Here is a 19,090-nt window from a genome sequence, read left to right as displayed (position 1 = left end):
TTCTTTTTTATGGCTGAATAATACTCAATTGTATAAACGTACCACAATTTCTTTTATTTTCTTTCCTTTTTTTTTTTTTTTGCTTGTTACTACCACAATTTCTTTATCCAATCGTCTATTGCTGGGCATTCAGTTGTTTCCATATCTCAGCTATTGTGAATAGTGCTGCAATAAACATAGGGGTGTGCATATTTTTTTTTGAATTAGTATTTTGAATTTTTTTGGATAAATACCCAGGAGTGGAATTGCTGGGTCACAAGGTAGTTCTATTTTTTAAGTTTTTGAGGAACCTCTATACTGTTTTCCATAGAGACTGCACCAATCGATTTGCAATCCCACCAACAGTGCACAACTGTTCCCTTTTCTCCACATCCTTGCCAACACTTGTTTATTTATTGATGATAGCCATTTTGTCAGGAGTGAGATGTTATCTCATTGTGGTTTTTATTTGCATATCTCTGATGATTAGTGATGTTCAACATCTTTCATATATCTATATGTCCTATTTGAAGAAATGTGTGTTCAGGTCCTCTGCCCATTTTTTCAATTGGATTGCTTATTTTTTTTGGTGCTGAGTTGTATGAGTTTTTTGATAAATTTTAGATATTAACCCCTTATCAGATGTATCATTGGCAAAACTCTCCCACTCAGGAGAGTGTCCTTTTGTTTTGTTGATTGTTTCCTTGGCTGTACAAAATCTTTCTAGTTTGATGTAGTTCCATTTGTTTGTTTTTTCTTTTGTTTCCCTTGTCCGCAGAGATATATCAGTAAAACTATTACTAAGGGTAATGTCTGAGAGTTTAATTTCTACATTTTCTTCTAGGAGTTTTATGGATCTTACATTTAAGTCCTTAATCCATTTTGAGTTTATTCTGTAAGAAGGTGGTCCAGTTTCATTTTTTGCAGTTTTCCCTGTGCCATTTATTGAATAGACTGTCTTTACCTCAATGCTTCCTTTGTCATAGATTAAATGAGCATAAGCATGGATTTATTTCTGGGCTTTCTGCTATCTTCCATTGTTCTGTGTGCCTGTTTTTACGTCAATACCGTGCTGTTTTGATTACTATAGATTTGTAGTATAATTTGATATCAGGTAGCATGATATCTCCAGCTTTGTTTTTATTTCTTAGGATACGTCAGTTTCAGGCATCCACTGGGGGGGTCTTGGAATATATCCCCCATGGGTAAGGGGAATACTGTACATTCACTATTTCCTCCTTTAGTATTTCCCTCTAACTCTGTTGAATGTGAAAGGTACTGAATTTCCAGCAGACCCAGATGAAAAGGAGGGGAGTCACAGACTGACTTAAAGCATTTGTTTAAAATATAATTCCTTAATACATTTTTTGAAATAATTTCACATTTACATAAAAATGGCAAGAGTATTACAAAGGACTTTCATATAGCCTTCACACCATTCCCTAATCACTAATTCCTTAATGCAACATTAACCTTTTAACACAATTGCCTTACTATTCTCTCTCTTTCCATATATATTTAGACATACAGGTTTTTTGACTCTTTGAGAAAAAGTTGCAGATACGATACCACATTACTCCCTAATACCTTCAGTATATATATCCTAAAAGGAAGGACATTGTCACATAACCACAGACTGTCATCAAAATCAAGAAATGAACACTGATACAATACTGCTATATAGTCCTTAAAGCCTGTTCAAATTTCTCTACTTTTCCTAATAATGTCCTTTATAGTTCCAGCATCAAACCCAGCATCATTTGTTGCCTTTAGTTGTCATGTCTCCTTCAATGGGGAACAGTTCTAGTGGTGTGCTGCTAAACTGGCTCACTGGGAGAAACAAAAAAAGCCCTAATTTGTAGTGATTGGCAGTTTTCTTTTTTTAATTTTTATTATCTTTTTATTTTATTTTGTTTTTATTAGTTTCAGGTGTACAAAAACAATGTAATAGTTAGACATTTAACATTTGTACCACTCACAAAGTGATAATACCCTCCCCCAATCTATTACCCCTCTGACATTGCATACAGCTGTTAAATTTCCACTGTCTCTATTCCTAATGTTGTACGCCACTTCTTGTGAATATGTATATACATATATATATATACATATATATATATATGTATGTATATATATATATATACACATATATATGAAATCATAGTTGGCATTCATTATTAGTTTCAGCTTCAGGTGTACTGTGCAGTGATCAGGCATCTACACCATTCCTGAGGTGGTCTCCCTAATAAGTGTCCATCGGATACCCTACAAAATCTTTACAACATTATTAATTATATTCCCCAAACTGACTTTTGTATTCCTGTTGATTGCCAGTCTTTATGGTGTAAATATTCCCATTCTGGCTAATTTCAAGTTACCAACTTGATTGATATCATTATCAGTGAATTGCAGAGTTAGGAAGAGATGAATGAAACTGATTTTCTAGAGTGGGTGAGCCATTCCCAGCTGGGTCCATTGTACCATTGACTTCCTCTGTCTTTTCTTGTTTTTCATGGCTGCAATATGATTTTTGTCTTAAGAGTATAGGCCAGTTAGTTTGTAGGATGTACTTCATTTTGGATTTGTCTCATTTTGGGTTGTCTCATACTTCCTCATTTAGATTCAGGGTATCCACTTTATGGCAGGAATGCCCCAGAAATGATGCTGTGTTCTTCTCATATTAGGAGGTTCATGATACTGATTTTCCCCATTACTAGAGATTATAAAAGAGGTGCCCTATTCTTTTATCATGTGTTAAGATAGTATTAACCAATTTTCTTCGCTGTAAAGACAAATTGAATTTTATACCTCATGTAATAAGTAAAAATAAGCATCTTATGGGGAAATACTTTGAAACTTCTTAAATATCCAATTCCTTCTTAAACTTTTACCTGCCAGGTGTAGCGCCCATTAATGATCCTTGCTTGAATTAGCTGTTACTGTTATGATTGCTGAATAATGATTGTTTAATTCCATCAACCCTTTATAGTTATTAATTGTCATTCTAATATAAGGTAGATCCCTCCGTTTCCCCCAATTTCTTTGTTTATATTAGTATGGGCTCACTATGTTATTCAGTGGGTTATAGTTTGTTACTATCATTATTTATCATGCCAAAACGTTGCAGAGTTGGCCAGGTTGAGCCTCTTCAAGATGGTGCTTATGTTTTTTTGACAGAGTCTTTTTATTCTTGGATCAATTCCTTACTTTAGGGCACAAAATGTTACAAGTGCATCTTTAACTTTTCCTGCATCAGCCCTGGAATTTTCTGAGAAGCCTCAGTTCCTTTGACAATTTAGCAACCAAGATCTAGGTAGTACATGTGCTCAGTCCACTGGGGTTTCATTGCTTCTCGGCCTTCTCAGACCTAGGAAACATGTATGTTCGTGCACACACATACACATATGCATTGTGGTGGAATGTGATAATGCACCACTCAGGTAGTCCTTCAAGGAAGGACTTGTTGCAGAGAACTGCCTTGCCCAATATCACACCTTTCCTGGGGCAGCCAGCCCACATCTAATGACTGATTGAGAAAAATGTATAAAGAATGGTCATTTTGGTGCATCAAGGGACAATCCTGACAGGCCACATGTGCTCCAGAGTAGAGCTGGCCAAAATTTTTCTTGGGTCTTCATTGCAGTTCGGTATCCCCTTTTGTCCAATCTGTTTTCTTCCATATGTTTTGATCCCTATTAACTATTCTATATGCCAAACTTCATTTTAGTGTTTGCTTCCAGAGAACCCAATCTGCAACCTATACACACACACACACACACACACACACATACATTTCTATATAAATATATAAGTTTGCATCTATACTTCCAATTCCAATCAATCATCATGGGTTTATTTTTGTCTTCCCCTCTCTCATAATCATCAATATATGTACTTATTTTCTCATCCCTCCATATGTAAGCAATCTCCAGACCAGGCAGGATGTCTCTTCATCCACAACCACACCAGCCCAACCATGCTGATCCTGCTGATCTCACAGGCTAAGTTAGCTGAATCCTCAAACTGAACAAGAGAAAGGGGACTTCAGTTCATTTGATAAGATAGGGGGTTGTAAAACTTCATATAAATAGTAACTTTTATTTGGTTTGAATGTACATTTCAACAGTGTATGAGGCTTATTTCTTTTTTACTGGTGACCAAGTTCTATTAAACGTGAAATTCTATAGTATAGTTTCATCTTGACTCAAATGGAGAAAGAGTTTTCAGAATCAGCATTCTGGCACATATGATAGAAATGTCAAGAGAAGGCTCTAATTACTTTAGGAAGTTTCTCAGTAAAAATAGCTATCATTTTCAGCTGAGATAGAAAAGCCTTTGTAGAGGAAGTGAGATTTGAACTGTCTTCTCTCTAGGATGTTTTGGATTTCAATAAATGGATCAGAAGTCGATCAGGGGGAAGAAAGATGGGACACAGTGTCAATGAACAGGCAGAGTGGGTAAGAACAAGAAATATCAGGGTATGTGAGATACATGTACTTAGATGTAAAGTACCTAAGAAAACTATGCCTGCCATAGTGAAGTGAATAGATCAATTTGGCAGAAGAAAAAGATTCATGTAGGAAGAATGAGGAACATAAAACTAAAAAGTTAGCTTGTGGATTGCTAACATCCTGACCATGCTTCAGATTTTATTTTGTTGACAATGGAGAGCTACTCTTTATCTTTTGAGTGTATTGTAAAGATGACTCTAGCAGCAATGGTCAGGATGCATTGGTGTGTGTGAGAGAGAGGGGCGGGGCGGAGGACGAGAGAGAAAGAGTGTTAGGCCATTGCTGCAGTGGTTTGAGTATTGATGATAAAGGCACTGGTAGGGCTGGTGGATCAGTCACGATTCAGTCAGAGAAGCAGACCCACTATGAGTACAATGGAATATGGATTTATTGCAGGAATAGACCCTGATTATTGTGAGAGAAACTATGGATGTAAGAGTCCAGAAAGGGGAGTTGGAAGGTCAGAGAAAATTCATTAACTAGTCCTCCTGAAGCAACAGCATAGGTGGACAAGTTGGAGATGTAGGGAAATCTTGAGGATAGATATGTGCAGCTTCCAAGGTGGGATTACAAAGGCGAGGGTAGAAAAGTTTATGGAAATTTGTCACCTCTGTGTAGCTACTGTTTCTGTAGGTCTGCAGTCAGACATCTAGTGTTAATCATCAGGGTCAACATCGGAAAGCAGAGCTAAAGATCCAATAGGGGAGAGCAAAGATGTCTGAGATAAGAAAGAATGCATCTGCACCTCTGTGTCTGTCTGTCACCACTTCTAATCTCAATGACCTCCAGAGACTAATGCTGCTAATTCATTCTACCTTGCAAAACTTGCACAAATTCTTTGTGTTATTCTAGGCCCTCTGGGAAGTAGAAGCCAAAATGGAATTAACTTTGCAAGAGACTTTTTAAGGGAAACATCTGTGAAGAAAAATGGAGAGAGAGCCAGGGTAGGAGGGTGACTGAAAGAGCCATCAGACCATGATAATGCAGGTCTGATCCTGGGTGAAGGAGAAAGGGAAGAAAGGAAGGTTGGGTGGATCAGTGCAGTTCTAAGAGGGTTCGGCAAGGCCATCAGGGAGTCCTCAAGCCAAAGGAGGAAGTAGAGCCTCAGGGAAGAAATCACCCACAATATCAATGCTCCAGAGAGGCCAAGATGGAGGACACACCACAGTGTCCATTAGATTCAAAATTTGCAGGTCATTTGTGTTTTTGTGTAGTGTAATTTCCAGTAAGAGGTAGAGGTGAAAACAGATCTGTGCACATTAAGAAATGAGTGGCAGTTTCAAAAAAATGTAGGTAAGCCAGTGGAGGAGTTTGACCAGCATCAAGAACAAGTGAATGATTTTCAAGGGGACACAGATTTGAGCAGAATTACACATTGAGAAGGAGGAGCCAGTGAGAAAAGTAGAGACTGACAATAATAAAAAGAACAAAATTCCTCAAAGATCCTTGAAGAGGTGGAAGGAAGAGCTCAGGGGAAGGAGTGGTTAGTGTCAGAAAGAAGACACGTATTCTTTTCACAAATACCCACCCATCCCCTGCCCCAGGCAGAGGAAATCCTGGCTCCTGCTGTAGAGTTCCTATACATTTTCCTTAGGCTGATTAGCACCATGCATTTTTACTGCTAACAATACCACATAAGCCAATCATATATTCACAAACTGAAAATATAAGTCACTTCACTTTTTACATAGCTTTTGCTCATCAAAACTAACTGCACAGAGCAATTAATGAAGAGAAATATCTTGCAGCTCACTGAAGAAGGATCATCCATGGATGTCAGGGTTCTGGTGTTTTATTCCGACATTAAATTTAAGGACATGAAGGCTTGTTAAACTGGCTTTTTATTTGAGGATATGTGGAGTTAGCATATTCCGAATGTCTTCAGCAAGATAATTTAAGTAAGAAAGTTTGTGCATCTCTCTCATGCAGGTGACAACATTCCAAATGAAATATTTTACAGCATGTAGAACAAAGTCATTAATAACGCAACATCCTCAACAGTCATACATATTTCTTTTTTATAACAAGCATCTTGTTTGGTAATGGCAGGACAGCAGAGTGAATATCCTGCCACATTGAAATTCATGAAGTACAATCCATTTTATGAAATGCACATATAAAGACTTTCTGCTCTACTCTTCCTAAATTGCTCTCTATCCTTATGACTTAGGGATTTGGGAAATATTCTCCTGGTGATAATACTTTAAAATGCATCTCCCTTGCAGTATACCCATTATGTTGATTGAACTGCATAAGAAATTCTTAAAATATAGCCTGCCTTATCTCTATCAAGATAATTATCTGTGGAGGATGCCTTGCTCAGAAGTAGGGGGAAATGACTAATGGCTCCAACGGAGGACTGTCCTGGGACTCAGCATCTTTGTAAGAGCAGCTAGGAGTACATGCTGCCAAAACACATCAGGCAAATCAAAAGACTAGATTTCCTCTCCTTTTGTAAGATGAAAGGGAAAAATGAATAAAGTGCATACACACTATTGCTCTGGTTCAATTCTTTTCTCTGAGTTGCTCTGACAAACCTTGCTTTGTGAGACTAACTGCGGAGAAGAAAAGTCTGATTTATGGAATGTTTTCAAAGAAATGCAATTTTAATACTCCTAAATACAAATAACTCAAACCAGGTAGGAATTTGGCCAGGTGGGTATTCTGGGAGGGCCAGTTTCATGACTAGAGCTGACAATGATTTGTAATTAGCATAGTGACTATGTGTGCAGTAAATTGATGCTTTGAAAAGTGCTGTCCTAAAGCACATTTTTTTCAATCTTTGATGTTCTCCTTGCAACTTGGTTTATCTTAATAAAGTTTACTTAATAAGTAAACTTTCAGAAATAAACTTCAGTCATGTCCCTGTGTTATGAATTCAAATTTAGTGGGATCTCAATGAAGGAATTAAGTGTGTGTGTGTGTGTGTGTGTGTGTGTGTGTGTTAAGCCATTTTATTTGTAACTAAGGAAGGAGAAAAAGAAAACACTAAGTTATAGGCCACAATGTCATGTAAGTTTTGAGCATGGCAATAAGGGCATCATTTCAAGGGAAGTGAATTGATATATTTTTAATGTATACCATGTTGCAGAAATTGAATTAAATGATTTTTGTATTAGAAACCAGGATTTCTAAATCTCAGTCCAGAAATTTTTGTATTCTAATTTTCTAGTCACTTAATTCTTGAAATACCAAAATATGCTCCCACAAAAGACACAAAGAGGTTTGGGACTTGCCATTGAGACAGAAGAGTAATTGGGGTCACTTAGGGAGCAGACTAAACTAGCTGAAACAAAGTAGATGACCTAGAATAAAGCCAAAAATAAATAAATAAAGTCTGCCTCTTTCAAACTAAAAACAACAACAAAAATCTCTGAAGAAAAATCAAATACTGAGCAAGTAAAATAGATGGACTAAAATCAGCAAACTTAAAGTTATGCACTTTTCTTATAATATAGCTTCAGGACTCTTCACTCAGAATCGATTTACTCTTATATCGGGCACAATTTTAACAGGCTTAAATGACTGGTTTCTTAGACAGCTGGAGATTAGAAGCAATCTGTTCCATTAGAGTGCTGGTAGTGGCAGCTGTAATTGCTAAGAGAAGGAGGAAATATAGTCTACCAAGTCTAGCAGACATCAAACTCAATTTCTACCATTCCAGAGTCTCTGATATAGAGGATAAAGTGCTTCAATAATTCCCAAGTATAAAGAGGGTGGCAAAAAAATGTATATACATTTTAAGAAAGGAAAAAACTGTATTAAAATTGTAATACCCAATATATACCGATAACAAAAGATGAATACAAGTCATGTGTATACATTTTTGTGGCACCCCCAGTATTTCTGTATTACAGCTTAGAAAAACATGACCCTGAGTAGTCAAGCAAAGATTAATTTATGTCCCATGGACTCATGTTAAGGTGAGAAAAATATCTAAAATATTAAAATATTTTGGAGTAGATTTTCTGTACATTTAAATTTTATTGATAAGGGATATTTCATTTGTGGTGAAGCCAGAAAAAGTTTTCTTTCTTTTTCTTTTATTTCATTTATTCTTTTCCTCAGTCATTTACTTGTTCATTATTTTTATCCATCCAACAAAATTTGATGTGGCCAAAGTGTTACTACATGAAGACAATAAGGAAATACTATCATTTCAGATGTCCTGATTTACAATTGATCTGAAGTTACTTATACAGGTCCTGAAAAACTCAGGGTCCAAATACTGGGGAAATATTTCTCTGATGAAAAGGAACTGAAAAATTTTAGAGTGTTAATGAGAACTGAACCACAACCCAAGGCAGTTCCTTGGAGAAAAGATTGTGACTGAATGAATGCTCCTTGTCATTAGTGTAGATCTTGTGTATGTCAACAGAGAAAAAAACATTGAGGCAATGTTATATATTCAAAAGAATAAAACGGAAAAAGAATAGGGGAGACACAAAAAAAGAAAGAAAAGGAAGAAAACAGACTAAAACGAGAATGAGGCTACCACTCAGAGCAATGCAAGTACTTATGAAGCTACTTCTAAGCTCAGGATGAAATAAACTCTTCGACTGTACCAAAATAATGCGCCAACCCGAGAGGTGCAGACCAGCCCGAACTATGTCTTAGGGCAAAGTTTAGTTTTGCTTGAAAACTCTCTTTTGAAGTTCAGTTCCACATGTACTTTCAGTTCTGTTCGGCGCATTTATCAGGCATTTATTGAGCCTTATAATATGGCAGGCCTATTGAATCTATGCAGTCTATTAAAATGATCCCTTTTGGAGGGCTTTCTTCCTGGAACAAGTTACTGGTCATCTGCATGGCACACCCTCCAGGTAAACTTTTGTAATGGTTTCGTGTAGGCCAATGAACTTGACTTCTTCTTTTGATACAGGCTTTAATTTGAGCTTCTATTCATTGAACTCCCTGGTTCCATCCAGTGTTATGCTCTTCCCTTTTCATCTCCCTATCTTCTCCATACCTAGCCCTCTGACCTGATGGAGCGGATTTCCCTGGGCTGTGAGCTTTCTTGATTACTGACTGGTACAGGTGAAAAGGTCTCGGAGTCATTGACTCTGCATGCGTTAGTCTATAATCAATGACCTTGGACAAGTTACTTAATTTCCTAAACCTCAGTTTCTTCAGCTATAAAGTGGGGCTTGCTAGTAACATCTGCTCCAAATGTCTCTGTGAGACTATGTATGTGAAACTTTCAAATAATAACGAATATTTTTGAGCACTAGTAGAATGCCAGGCACTTTTTAAAATACCTGACATATATTTATCTCAGTAAATCATTAAAACCAACATCAAGTAGAAACCCTTATTATTATCCTCCTTTTATAGAGATGGAAAGTGGGGAGGAGAGAAGGCAGAGATGCTTGAGGTCAGTGGTTATTTAGGTGCTAGAGCTGGGTTTGGGATCCAATCTGTCAGTTTCCGGAGCTCTGGTTTATAACCACTGTTCAATTGGCAGCCAGCGCAGGTTTCTTTTCTCTCTTTGAGAGTTCCCTAATGCTCGCCTACTGGCTGCGGCCTCTCTCACAGTCATCCTCTCTGCCGACACCTACTGGACACTATCATGACAGCACCAGTATTCCCTTTTGAGAGCAGAGGGCTCGCTTTAAAGCTTGTGGCTCTGGCAGATGAAACCTGGCAAGAACCACCTCCTCAGGGGTGCCCCCCTCTCAGCCTCATTGCACCAGAGTAACAATTACCAGTCCCAGCTCGCAGACTAACCATCTGCAGAAAGGACCCCAGGTCTGGAAAGCAAAAACTAAACTGTGCAGTCGTCTGGCATTCAGACCCTTCTCTTCCAGTTCTGACCCAACCCACAGAGTAGTCACCTACAGGCAGTGAAACTGGTTTGAAGAGTGACTTCCAGGCTCTAGGTTTGTTAGCTCCTAATAGCTGTACTCAAGTATTTGAAGGCCTGTGGAGTGGAAAGAAACTTCCTCGGTGTAGCACAATGAAAAGAAACCACTAGAGGCAAATTTTGGCTCATTAGAAGGAATACTTTTTAAATTAAACAATTAAGCTTGTTTCCATCTAGAGAACTCAGAAGGATGAGTTCTCTGTCCATGGAATTATTCAGGCCCAAGGAGGACTCCTTGTCAAGGGCAATGACGTGTCATCCTTAGAGGTAAGAGCAGCATGGACTTTGAAATTAAACAGAGTTTGAATCCCCTCAACACCATACTAACAGTGTGCATTGGGCCAGTCACTTCTTGCTGTGTTTCCTCATGTATGAAATGGAGTGAGGGCCAGGTAGAGGGTTAAAGGATACAACCTAAGTACAGGACCTTGATTGGTACCCACATTTAGAAGACACTCAACAATTGATGTTTATTTATTTAACCGACACTCATAAAGGCCTTATGTGCTATTCCAAGTGCTTTGCAAATATGAAGCCACTAATTCTTCTGATAATCTGAGGGTGTAGTACTATTATTGCATCTGGGTGGAATATTGGATGCAGTGATTTCTCGAGCCCCTTCCCATTCTGAGATTCTATGACCAAGTTCCTGTGATGGCAATGCTGATGACAGATCCAGCCAGGCAGCTCTTTGGGAACAGAACTGGTGTTTGATGGACTGTTTGATTATATTAGCTACCAGCTTTCCTGATTCTAAGTGTCAGGCATTTAGATGAGTGCAATCTGAAGTCTCATCGAGCTCAGGACCCATGAAAATACTCCTAATCAAGCATTTTTCACCCTTACAGATATGTCCATTGACAAATTCTTCCATTATCCTTGCAATCACACTCTGGATGCTCTCTTCCGCCTTCACCTCTTTCTCTTTCTCCTTCTCCTCAAAATTAATTGCTACCAATTAAAATTAAATAAGTATTCATTTAATACTTATCGGTGCCAAGATCCACATTAAACTACACGTGTATGTGTGCATATACATACATGTATACACATGCATACATACACACATGTTTGAGTCGGAGAGTGACAGGAACTAGTTGTGCTTTGGCAAACGATTAACTATTTAATCTGATCTCACTCAGGCCTTATTTACATACTAGTCTGATGTGCGGGGATCTACTTCTGTCCCTGAGGATCCCTTACTTCCTGCCTGCGAACCCCAGCTACAGCTAAGTAAACAGCAGAGCTGAGGTGTTCCATGATGTCTCATTATTTATAAGGAAAAAAAATTCTATATAATGAAAGGTGATGAAAACCAGCCTGAGGTAAAAGACAAGATGAGAAGAAGAGAAAATGAACATGACATCTAAAGTGCCAAATAAGGCCGTATGAGACTAGGTCAGTACAAACTGGTAATTATGTGCTAATACTGATGCAACATCTCTGAATTTCTTATACGTTAACATTTTGTATGTTGGATTTTCTGCGAGAAAATGCAAGAGTGTTTTTCTGGTTCCTATAGAGTTTTGTTTTTAAACCACAGAAACTCCTAGCCCAAAAGGAAAGAGGGAACAAAGGAGAATCATTCCTTCTTTTATTCATATAATTATTCAATAATCGTGTCTTAAATGTTTATTATGGTTAGTTTGGGTACCATAACGTGAGAAACATTTGGAAAACTATAAAACAAATTGAAACAAGGGTAAATAAATGGGCTTTGCTAAAAGGCTAAAGAAAGTTGGTTGTTTGCTCAAGGAAAAAAAATGAGAAATGTATCAGTCCATACTTTCAATTACATGAGTAGTTATTGTAAAGAATAGTGGTCAATTATTTTTTGTTCCAGGTAAAAAAAATAAGAAAAATAGGTTTCACCTATAGAAAGGAGAGTTTAGAGGCTGTAATGACACCTCATTATAGAATTATTAAGAATCCATGTGACTAGTCTGTATTAACAAAGGGCATGGCCTACGCATGGCCACAAGGTAAGGAAAATGAAAATGAATACTCTGCTTTCTGTTGATCTCCATTACCCACCACACACCCACACACACTCAGTCTCAGTTCCAGCAAGACAGATCATTGGAACTACCTCTGCCAAGTGCCTAATCAGCACTGCTGGACAGTCTCTGCTGAGTCTAGATTTGACTGCTAGCAGCACACTTCCCAGGCCCCCACCGGGGCAGTGGACAAAGCAACAGACTTGCTATTAGGAGACCTGGCTGGCAGGTCCCACTCCACATGTTGTTTTCCTTCTTTGGACCTCAGTTTTCTCATCTGTAAAATGAGCAAGTTGGTCTTAATGCCCGTGGCTCTCAATCTTCAGTGTAGATGAGAATCTTTAATATTATTGGATTTTTTTTGGAGGGGTGGTAGAGGGTACTTGTTGAAAATCCAGATTTCTACCTCCTTCCCCAAAGAAATTCTTATTTAGTCTGGAGAGGGGCACAGGACCCAAGATTGTGTTTATTAGTAAGTATCTGATCTGAGTGATCCTGGGCTACTGTTTTTATTTGCTTGGGCCGCCATAACAAAATAACAGAGACTGGGTGGCTTAAACAACAGACTTATTTTCTCACAGTTCTGCAGGGTAGAAGTCCAAGATCAAGGTGTTGGCAGGTTGGATTTCTTCTGAGACCTCTCTCCTGGGCTCACAGATGGCTGCCTTCTTGCTGTGCTCTCACAGGCCTTTCTTCTGTGGTCTCATCCCTGGTGTCTCTCCTGTGTCCTAGTCTCCTTTTCTTAGAAGGATACCAGTCAGATTGGATTAGGGCCCACCCTAATGACCTCATTTTAACTTAGTCACTTACTTAAAGGCCTTTTCTCTAAATACAGTCACATTCTGAGGTACTGGGAGTTAGGGCTTCAACATATGAATTTTGGTAGATTCAAAATTCAGCCCCTAAAAACCAGGTAATCTCTCAAATTCTATGACCAATGAAAGCTAGATCATACCTCTTTGCAGGCTCAGCCTCCATTTTGAGACTTCTTCTAGAACCAATGTGAGATTGCTAAACTCCTATTTTTATAGTCTCAACACTTCTCCAGCCAAAGTTACCAACCCTAATCTGGTGACATCTGGCCTTAATCTCCTTGCACTAATTGGTATTACCACACTAGCTATGGCACCTGCCACCCTTCTTCCCCCTCTTACATTGATTTCCCATCTGTTATGGCCTTATTTATTTGTTTCCTTGTTTCCTAGCTTTCTCCCCTGCTAGACTGCAGAGCCAACCTGTATAGTATATTTTGTTCCCAGCACCACACACAGTGCCTTGCACATAGTAGGCACTCACTAAATATTGATGCATGAATAAATGACTGAACAAGTGAGATGAGATGACCTCAAAGGACCATTCCAACTGTAGAATTCAATCACTTTTTCCCTCTTTATTCTTCAACTGGGATAGTGTTTAAGAGACTTCTTCCCAGCCAGAGAAAATACATAAAATATGTGGAATACTGAACTACAATGATATCTACCTAGAGGCCTGAGAGACGGGAAGGTTATGCTCACTTGTCATCCTGCCGATGTCTTAATACTGTTCTGGACCAAGAGAGCCTGAACTGTACTACCCAGAGATAGGTCAGGGACAAGGGAGGTAGCTAAGCAGCCAAGAACAAATGTCACACACCACCCGATGTCTAAAGTCCTGCAGCTCTATCTGCATGGGCCCACAACTGGAGTCTGCATGTGATTATCAAGCTTCTTGCAGATGGCCAAAAGTTCTCATTTATAAACTTTGGGTCTGAGACATTTGCTAGCGCAATGTAAACAGTTAAGCTTTTTAAATTATATAATTCTTTTAGGTTGATGGAAAGATGCTGGAATGTGTCAATAAAAGCAAAAATAGTAATGCAATAAAACTAATGTAATAATGGAAAAATTAAAATATCAATAATAGTTTAAACACAGACTGAGGTAACAGGCAAATTATACTCTCTGATTGGGTTGGATCTACGCACAAGAAAACTAGGTCATATCTTAAGATTATAGAAGGCAATATTTATAGATAGCTCTCATGTATATCTTCATTGAGGTCCTCGAACCCAGGCTGAGTCTATTGCTTTTTCCTTATATTTATTAAATTTGAGAGCAAGTATTTGTTTCTATATCTGTTCTCTCTACGGGTGGTTCCTTGAGAACAATGATCACATGTTATTTATTTCTGCATCTCTTGCACCTGCTACGTGGCCCTCAAAAATTGTTTACAGAATGAATGACTAACAAGGAGATTTAAATATTGTTAACAAGTAGATATTGACAAATGTTTTATGGCAGTCTAGACTGGGACTCACTAATTCTGCTGTGATCATTCTAAAACACCTCGTTCTCAACAATTTTATTTCTAAAATTAAAAAATTCTGATATTTAGTCTAAGACAAAAATATCTTAGAATGGGGAACGTCAAGCATGTTTGGGAAAATAAAGAAGCCATGAGAGGATACCTGCATGGCCCTCCTCTGGGAATGAAAAATGATTTTCAAATTATCCCAAGTCAGGCATAATCAAGAAAGTAAATATATTGAAGGAAAGTCAAATACCTGTAACACCATGCAAAGCATTTTTAAAAATCGTCTCTTGTTCCAAATTATATACACTGTTGCACTGCTCAATAGTGTACATAATAGTAAATTGACTCTAATTATTAATTCCAATAGTCCCATTCACTGAAAAATCAGTTTACAATACAGAGTTATTTAACTTCCAAGCTCCTGGGGCTATAGCCAAGGACGTGCCAGAAAGGCAGTCATGGGGGATTATTATTAATTATCTGTCCAATTATTCCTCTCTCCCTTAGGAACAGCAACAATATATGCTCCACAATGAATGAGGGCAGGAAGTACTCACTTGTGCCTACCTCACTATTTCAGGGTCCTTCTAACAGAGAGAGTGTCCTGGGTTGGTACTGAGGACTGCCCAGCAGATAACACAGCTCCTTAAGACGTCTTCAGAACTGTATATAAATTTATGCCAAAGAGGGAGACCAACAGAAGTTTTCTGCACAGGAGAAATTGTTCCTTTGTTCTTCACTTTCCCTTCTTATGGCTACCCTTTCCCCAACTGCCCAGAGAAAATATCTCAGGAAAACCTTCCCTCAGCACTACCACCTTCTCAAGCTAGTCTTACCCATTTTGCTGTCAACCAAACTTTTTGTGTGTGCGTGTGGTTGTTTATTTGTTCTGAAACAGCTCGGGGGAGATGTCAAAGGGCTATGAAGCATTCTTAAGTTGAACAAGGTTTCTTAAAAACTGTGGTAAAATACATATAAAATTCACCACTTTAATCAAAGTGGATAAATTTATGGCATTTACTACATCTGCAATGCTGTGCAATCGTCACCACTGTCTAGTTCCAGAACATTTTTATCACTCTAAAAGGAAACCTCATATCCATTAAGTAAGTCACTCCCCATTTCCTCTTCCCCCCAGCCCCGGGCAACCAGTAATCTACTTGTGTCTCTATGGATTTGCCTATTCTGAATATTTCATATTCAATCTGTGGCCTTTTGTGATTTAGCTAGATCCATCCACTTTGTAGTATATATCAGTGCTCCATTCCTTTTTATGACTGAATAATATTTCACTCTGTGGATATATCACATTTAGTCCATTAGTTAATAAACATTTGGGCTGTTTTCATCAACCAAACTTTTTCAGGGTATCCCCTATACATTATCTCCACTTCCTTAATCTAATGGTATCTGCTTCTGCCCTCATGTTCTGTCAACAACCAGTAATGATGACAGCGATGGTTATGGAGAACTTGATCTGTTCCAAGCATTGTGCACAGTGGTTTACAAGCATAACTCCATTTAATCCTCATGGTAAAAGGTGGAGTAACACAAGAAAGCCAAGCAGAGTGATTGGGAGCTGAAATCCAGCCCAGACTCCACTGGCTGTATCTGTCCTGAGGGAGAGGCACTAGGCTTCAGTGTGCATAAAAGCAGCACTTCATCAGTGCTTTGGGATAAATATTATCATCTTCCCCAATCTACACTTGAGGATAGTGAGAAATAGAATTGGAAATTATTTCAGATTACACAAAGTCTGACAATTATGCTCACAGACTCATCCTAGAAAAAGTGCTGCATAGCTCATTGCTGAATATCACTATGGTCACTTTCGAAGCACTCCTCTTGGAAAGATATGCACTCACGCCAGTGCCTAGTCCACCCTTCAAAGCAAATTTGGAACTCTTTTTCTGGAATGGCCATCAGAGCTGTCATTGTATTACCCTTGATGTCCTGAATGTCATCAAAGTGTCTTCCTTTCAGTATTTCCTTTATCTTCGGGTAAAGAAAGAAGTCATTGGGGGCCAAATCAGTGAGTAAGGAGGGTGTTCCAATACAGTTATTTGTTTACTGGCTAAAATCTTCACAGACAGTGCCGTGTGAGCTGGTGCATTGTCGTGATGCAAGAGCCAGGAATTGTTGGCGAAAAGTTCAGGTCGTCTAACTTTTTCACACAATCTTTACAGCCCTTCCAAATAGTAAATTTGGTTAACTGTTTGCCCCGTTGGTACAAATTCATAATGAATAATCCCTCTGATATCAAAAAAGTTAGTAACATCATTTTGACTCTTGATTTGGACTGAGGGAACTTTTTTGGTCATAGAGAATTGGCTGACTTCCATTGTGCATTGTAACGGTTTGTTTCAGGGTCGTATCGATACACCCATGTTTCATCACCAGTGATAACAAGGACCAAAACATCATTTTGCCTCTCCAAAAGGTCTTGGCAAACTTCAACTCTCCTTTGCTTTTGTTCATTGGTGAGCTCCTTCAGGACCATTTTTGCACACACCTTTCTCATGCCAAGATTTTCAATTAAGATTTTTCTAACTGTTTCTCTATAGATGTTTACTTGGTCTGCTATGCTTCTCACAGTCAGCTGATGATTTTGATGCACAATTCAGCAAAATTTTGCAATGTTTTCATAAGTTCTGCTCATTACTGGCCGCACTGACCTCTCTCCATCAGTGATGTGTTCTCTCCCCTCAGAAAAACATTTGATTCATTTGTACACTGCTGTTTTCTTCATGGCGTTATCCCCATAAACTTGGACTAACATGTGCCTGATTTCACTCCCACTCTTGCCAAGTTTAACAATCAATTTAATGTTTGTTCATTGCTCTAATTCAAGCTCAGACATTCTTGCAATGACACACAGAAACACGCAACAACAATAATGAATGTCATTCAACGAGACACCACCACATGTCAACAGGAACACAGCTCTAAGACACTTACATACCAACGTTATGAAACCTTACTAGCTGTACAGTGCTGCCAATGTAACTGCAAGGTGGCAAGTTCGTAAACATAATTGTAAGATCTCATACATCTAAGAAAGAGAAGGAGACTAGGGCTTGAACCCAGATCCAGCTGAGTTCATATCCTCAGGCACTACCTTATACTAGGGTAACATTGGGAAGGATGTCTGTGGCTTTCTTTCTTCTTCTAAGATTTTTTTTTACCATATTCCAAAGTAAAAAAATATATTTCACATGATGACCTAATATATAACGCACATATATAACAAAAAAATTCACGAAACCATTCTTAACCTTAATAACTGCACTGCATTTTTCCATTCTATTTCATTTAAAAAGAAGCTGATAAAGTTCCATAAAACCAATTTCTAATAGGTTGCCACCCACAATTTAAAAACCATGGCTGAAATCTGACCATCCATTTTGTCTGGTATAAGTATTGCTATCCCAGTTTTTTTTCTTTCTGTTATTTCCATTTTCCTTAAATAACTTTTCTCTATCCTTTTACTTTCATTCTGTGTGTCTTTATATATGAAGTGAGTCTCTTGTAGGCAGCATAGGTAGGGGTCCTTTTTTCTTATCCATTCAGCCACCATTTTTGGGGAGCATTTAATCCATTTTGTATTGAAAGTAATTGTTGATAGATAAGTAGTTATTGCCATTTTATTATTCATGTTTTTTATGTTATTCCCCCCTTTCTCCTCCTCCACTTCCTCCTCCTCTTCCTCTTTTTTCTTTCTCTAACATTTCTTGTAGTACTAGTTTGGTGGTGATGAACTTGACCTTTTTCTCATCTGGGAAGTGCTTTATCTGTTCTTTCATTCTAAATAATAGCTTTGCTGAGTAGAGTAATCTTGGTCGTAGGTACTTACTTTTCATCACTTTGAATATTTTGTGCCAATCTCTTCTGGCCTGCAAAGTTTCTGTTGAGAAATCAACTGAGTCTTATGCAAGCTCCCTTGTAGGTAACTAACTGCTTTTCTCTTGCTGCTTCTAAGATTCTCTCTTTATCTTTAACCTTTGGCATTTTAATTATGATGTGTCTTGGTGTGGGTCTCTTTAGGTTCATTTTGTTTGGGACTCTCTGTGCTTCCTGGGCTTATGTGTCTATTTCCTTTGCCAAATTAGGGACATTTTCAGTCATTATTTATTCAAATAGATTTTCAATCCCTTGCCTTCTGTCTTCTGCTTCTGGTACCCCGATGGTGTAAATGTTGGTACTCTTGATATTGTCCCACATGCCCCTTAAACTCTTCTAAAATTTTTAGATTATTTTTTCTTTTTGTTGTTGTAATTGGGTGTTTTCTGATACCTTACTTCTAAATCACTGATTCTATCCTCTGCTTCATCTAATCTGCTGTTGATTCCCTGTAATGTACTTTTTATTTCAGTTCTTACACATTCTTTAATTCTGGTTGGTCCTTTTTATGTTTTCTATCTCCATTTTAATGTTTCCTATCTCTT

The 19,090-nt window shown here is 38.2% G+C and overlaps 1 protein-coding gene across 3 annotated transcripts in view; it reads left to right on the top strand.

The window, feature by feature from the left end:
• SMCO4 (single-pass membrane protein with coiled-coil domains 4) overlaps window positions 1-19,090 on the top strand; it is a 137,607-nt gene that overhangs the window by 26,166 nt on the left and 92,351 nt on the right. Inside the window, exon 2 of one of the 3 annotated variants that reach the window (XM_081062620.1) lies at window positions 5,343-5,434. The exons of the other annotated variants lie outside the window; for them this stretch is intronic. Within the exon in view, the coding sequence (XP_080918746.1) occupies window positions 5,418-5,434 (17 nt within the window). The 5' untranslated portion in view covers window positions 5,343-5,417. The remainder of the gene's footprint in view (window positions 1-5,342; window positions 5,435-19,090) is intronic. 3 annotated transcript variants of the gene reach the window in all.

This window comes from Rhinolophus hipposideros (assembly GCF_964194185.1).
Source record: "Rhinolophus hipposideros genome assembly, chromosome: 10".
In the NCBI taxonomy this organism is placed as follows: Eukaryota; Metazoa; Chordata; class Mammalia; order Chiroptera; family Rhinolophidae; genus Rhinolophus; species Rhinolophus hipposideros.
This window is presented reverse-complemented; position numbering and strand designations above follow the sequence as displayed.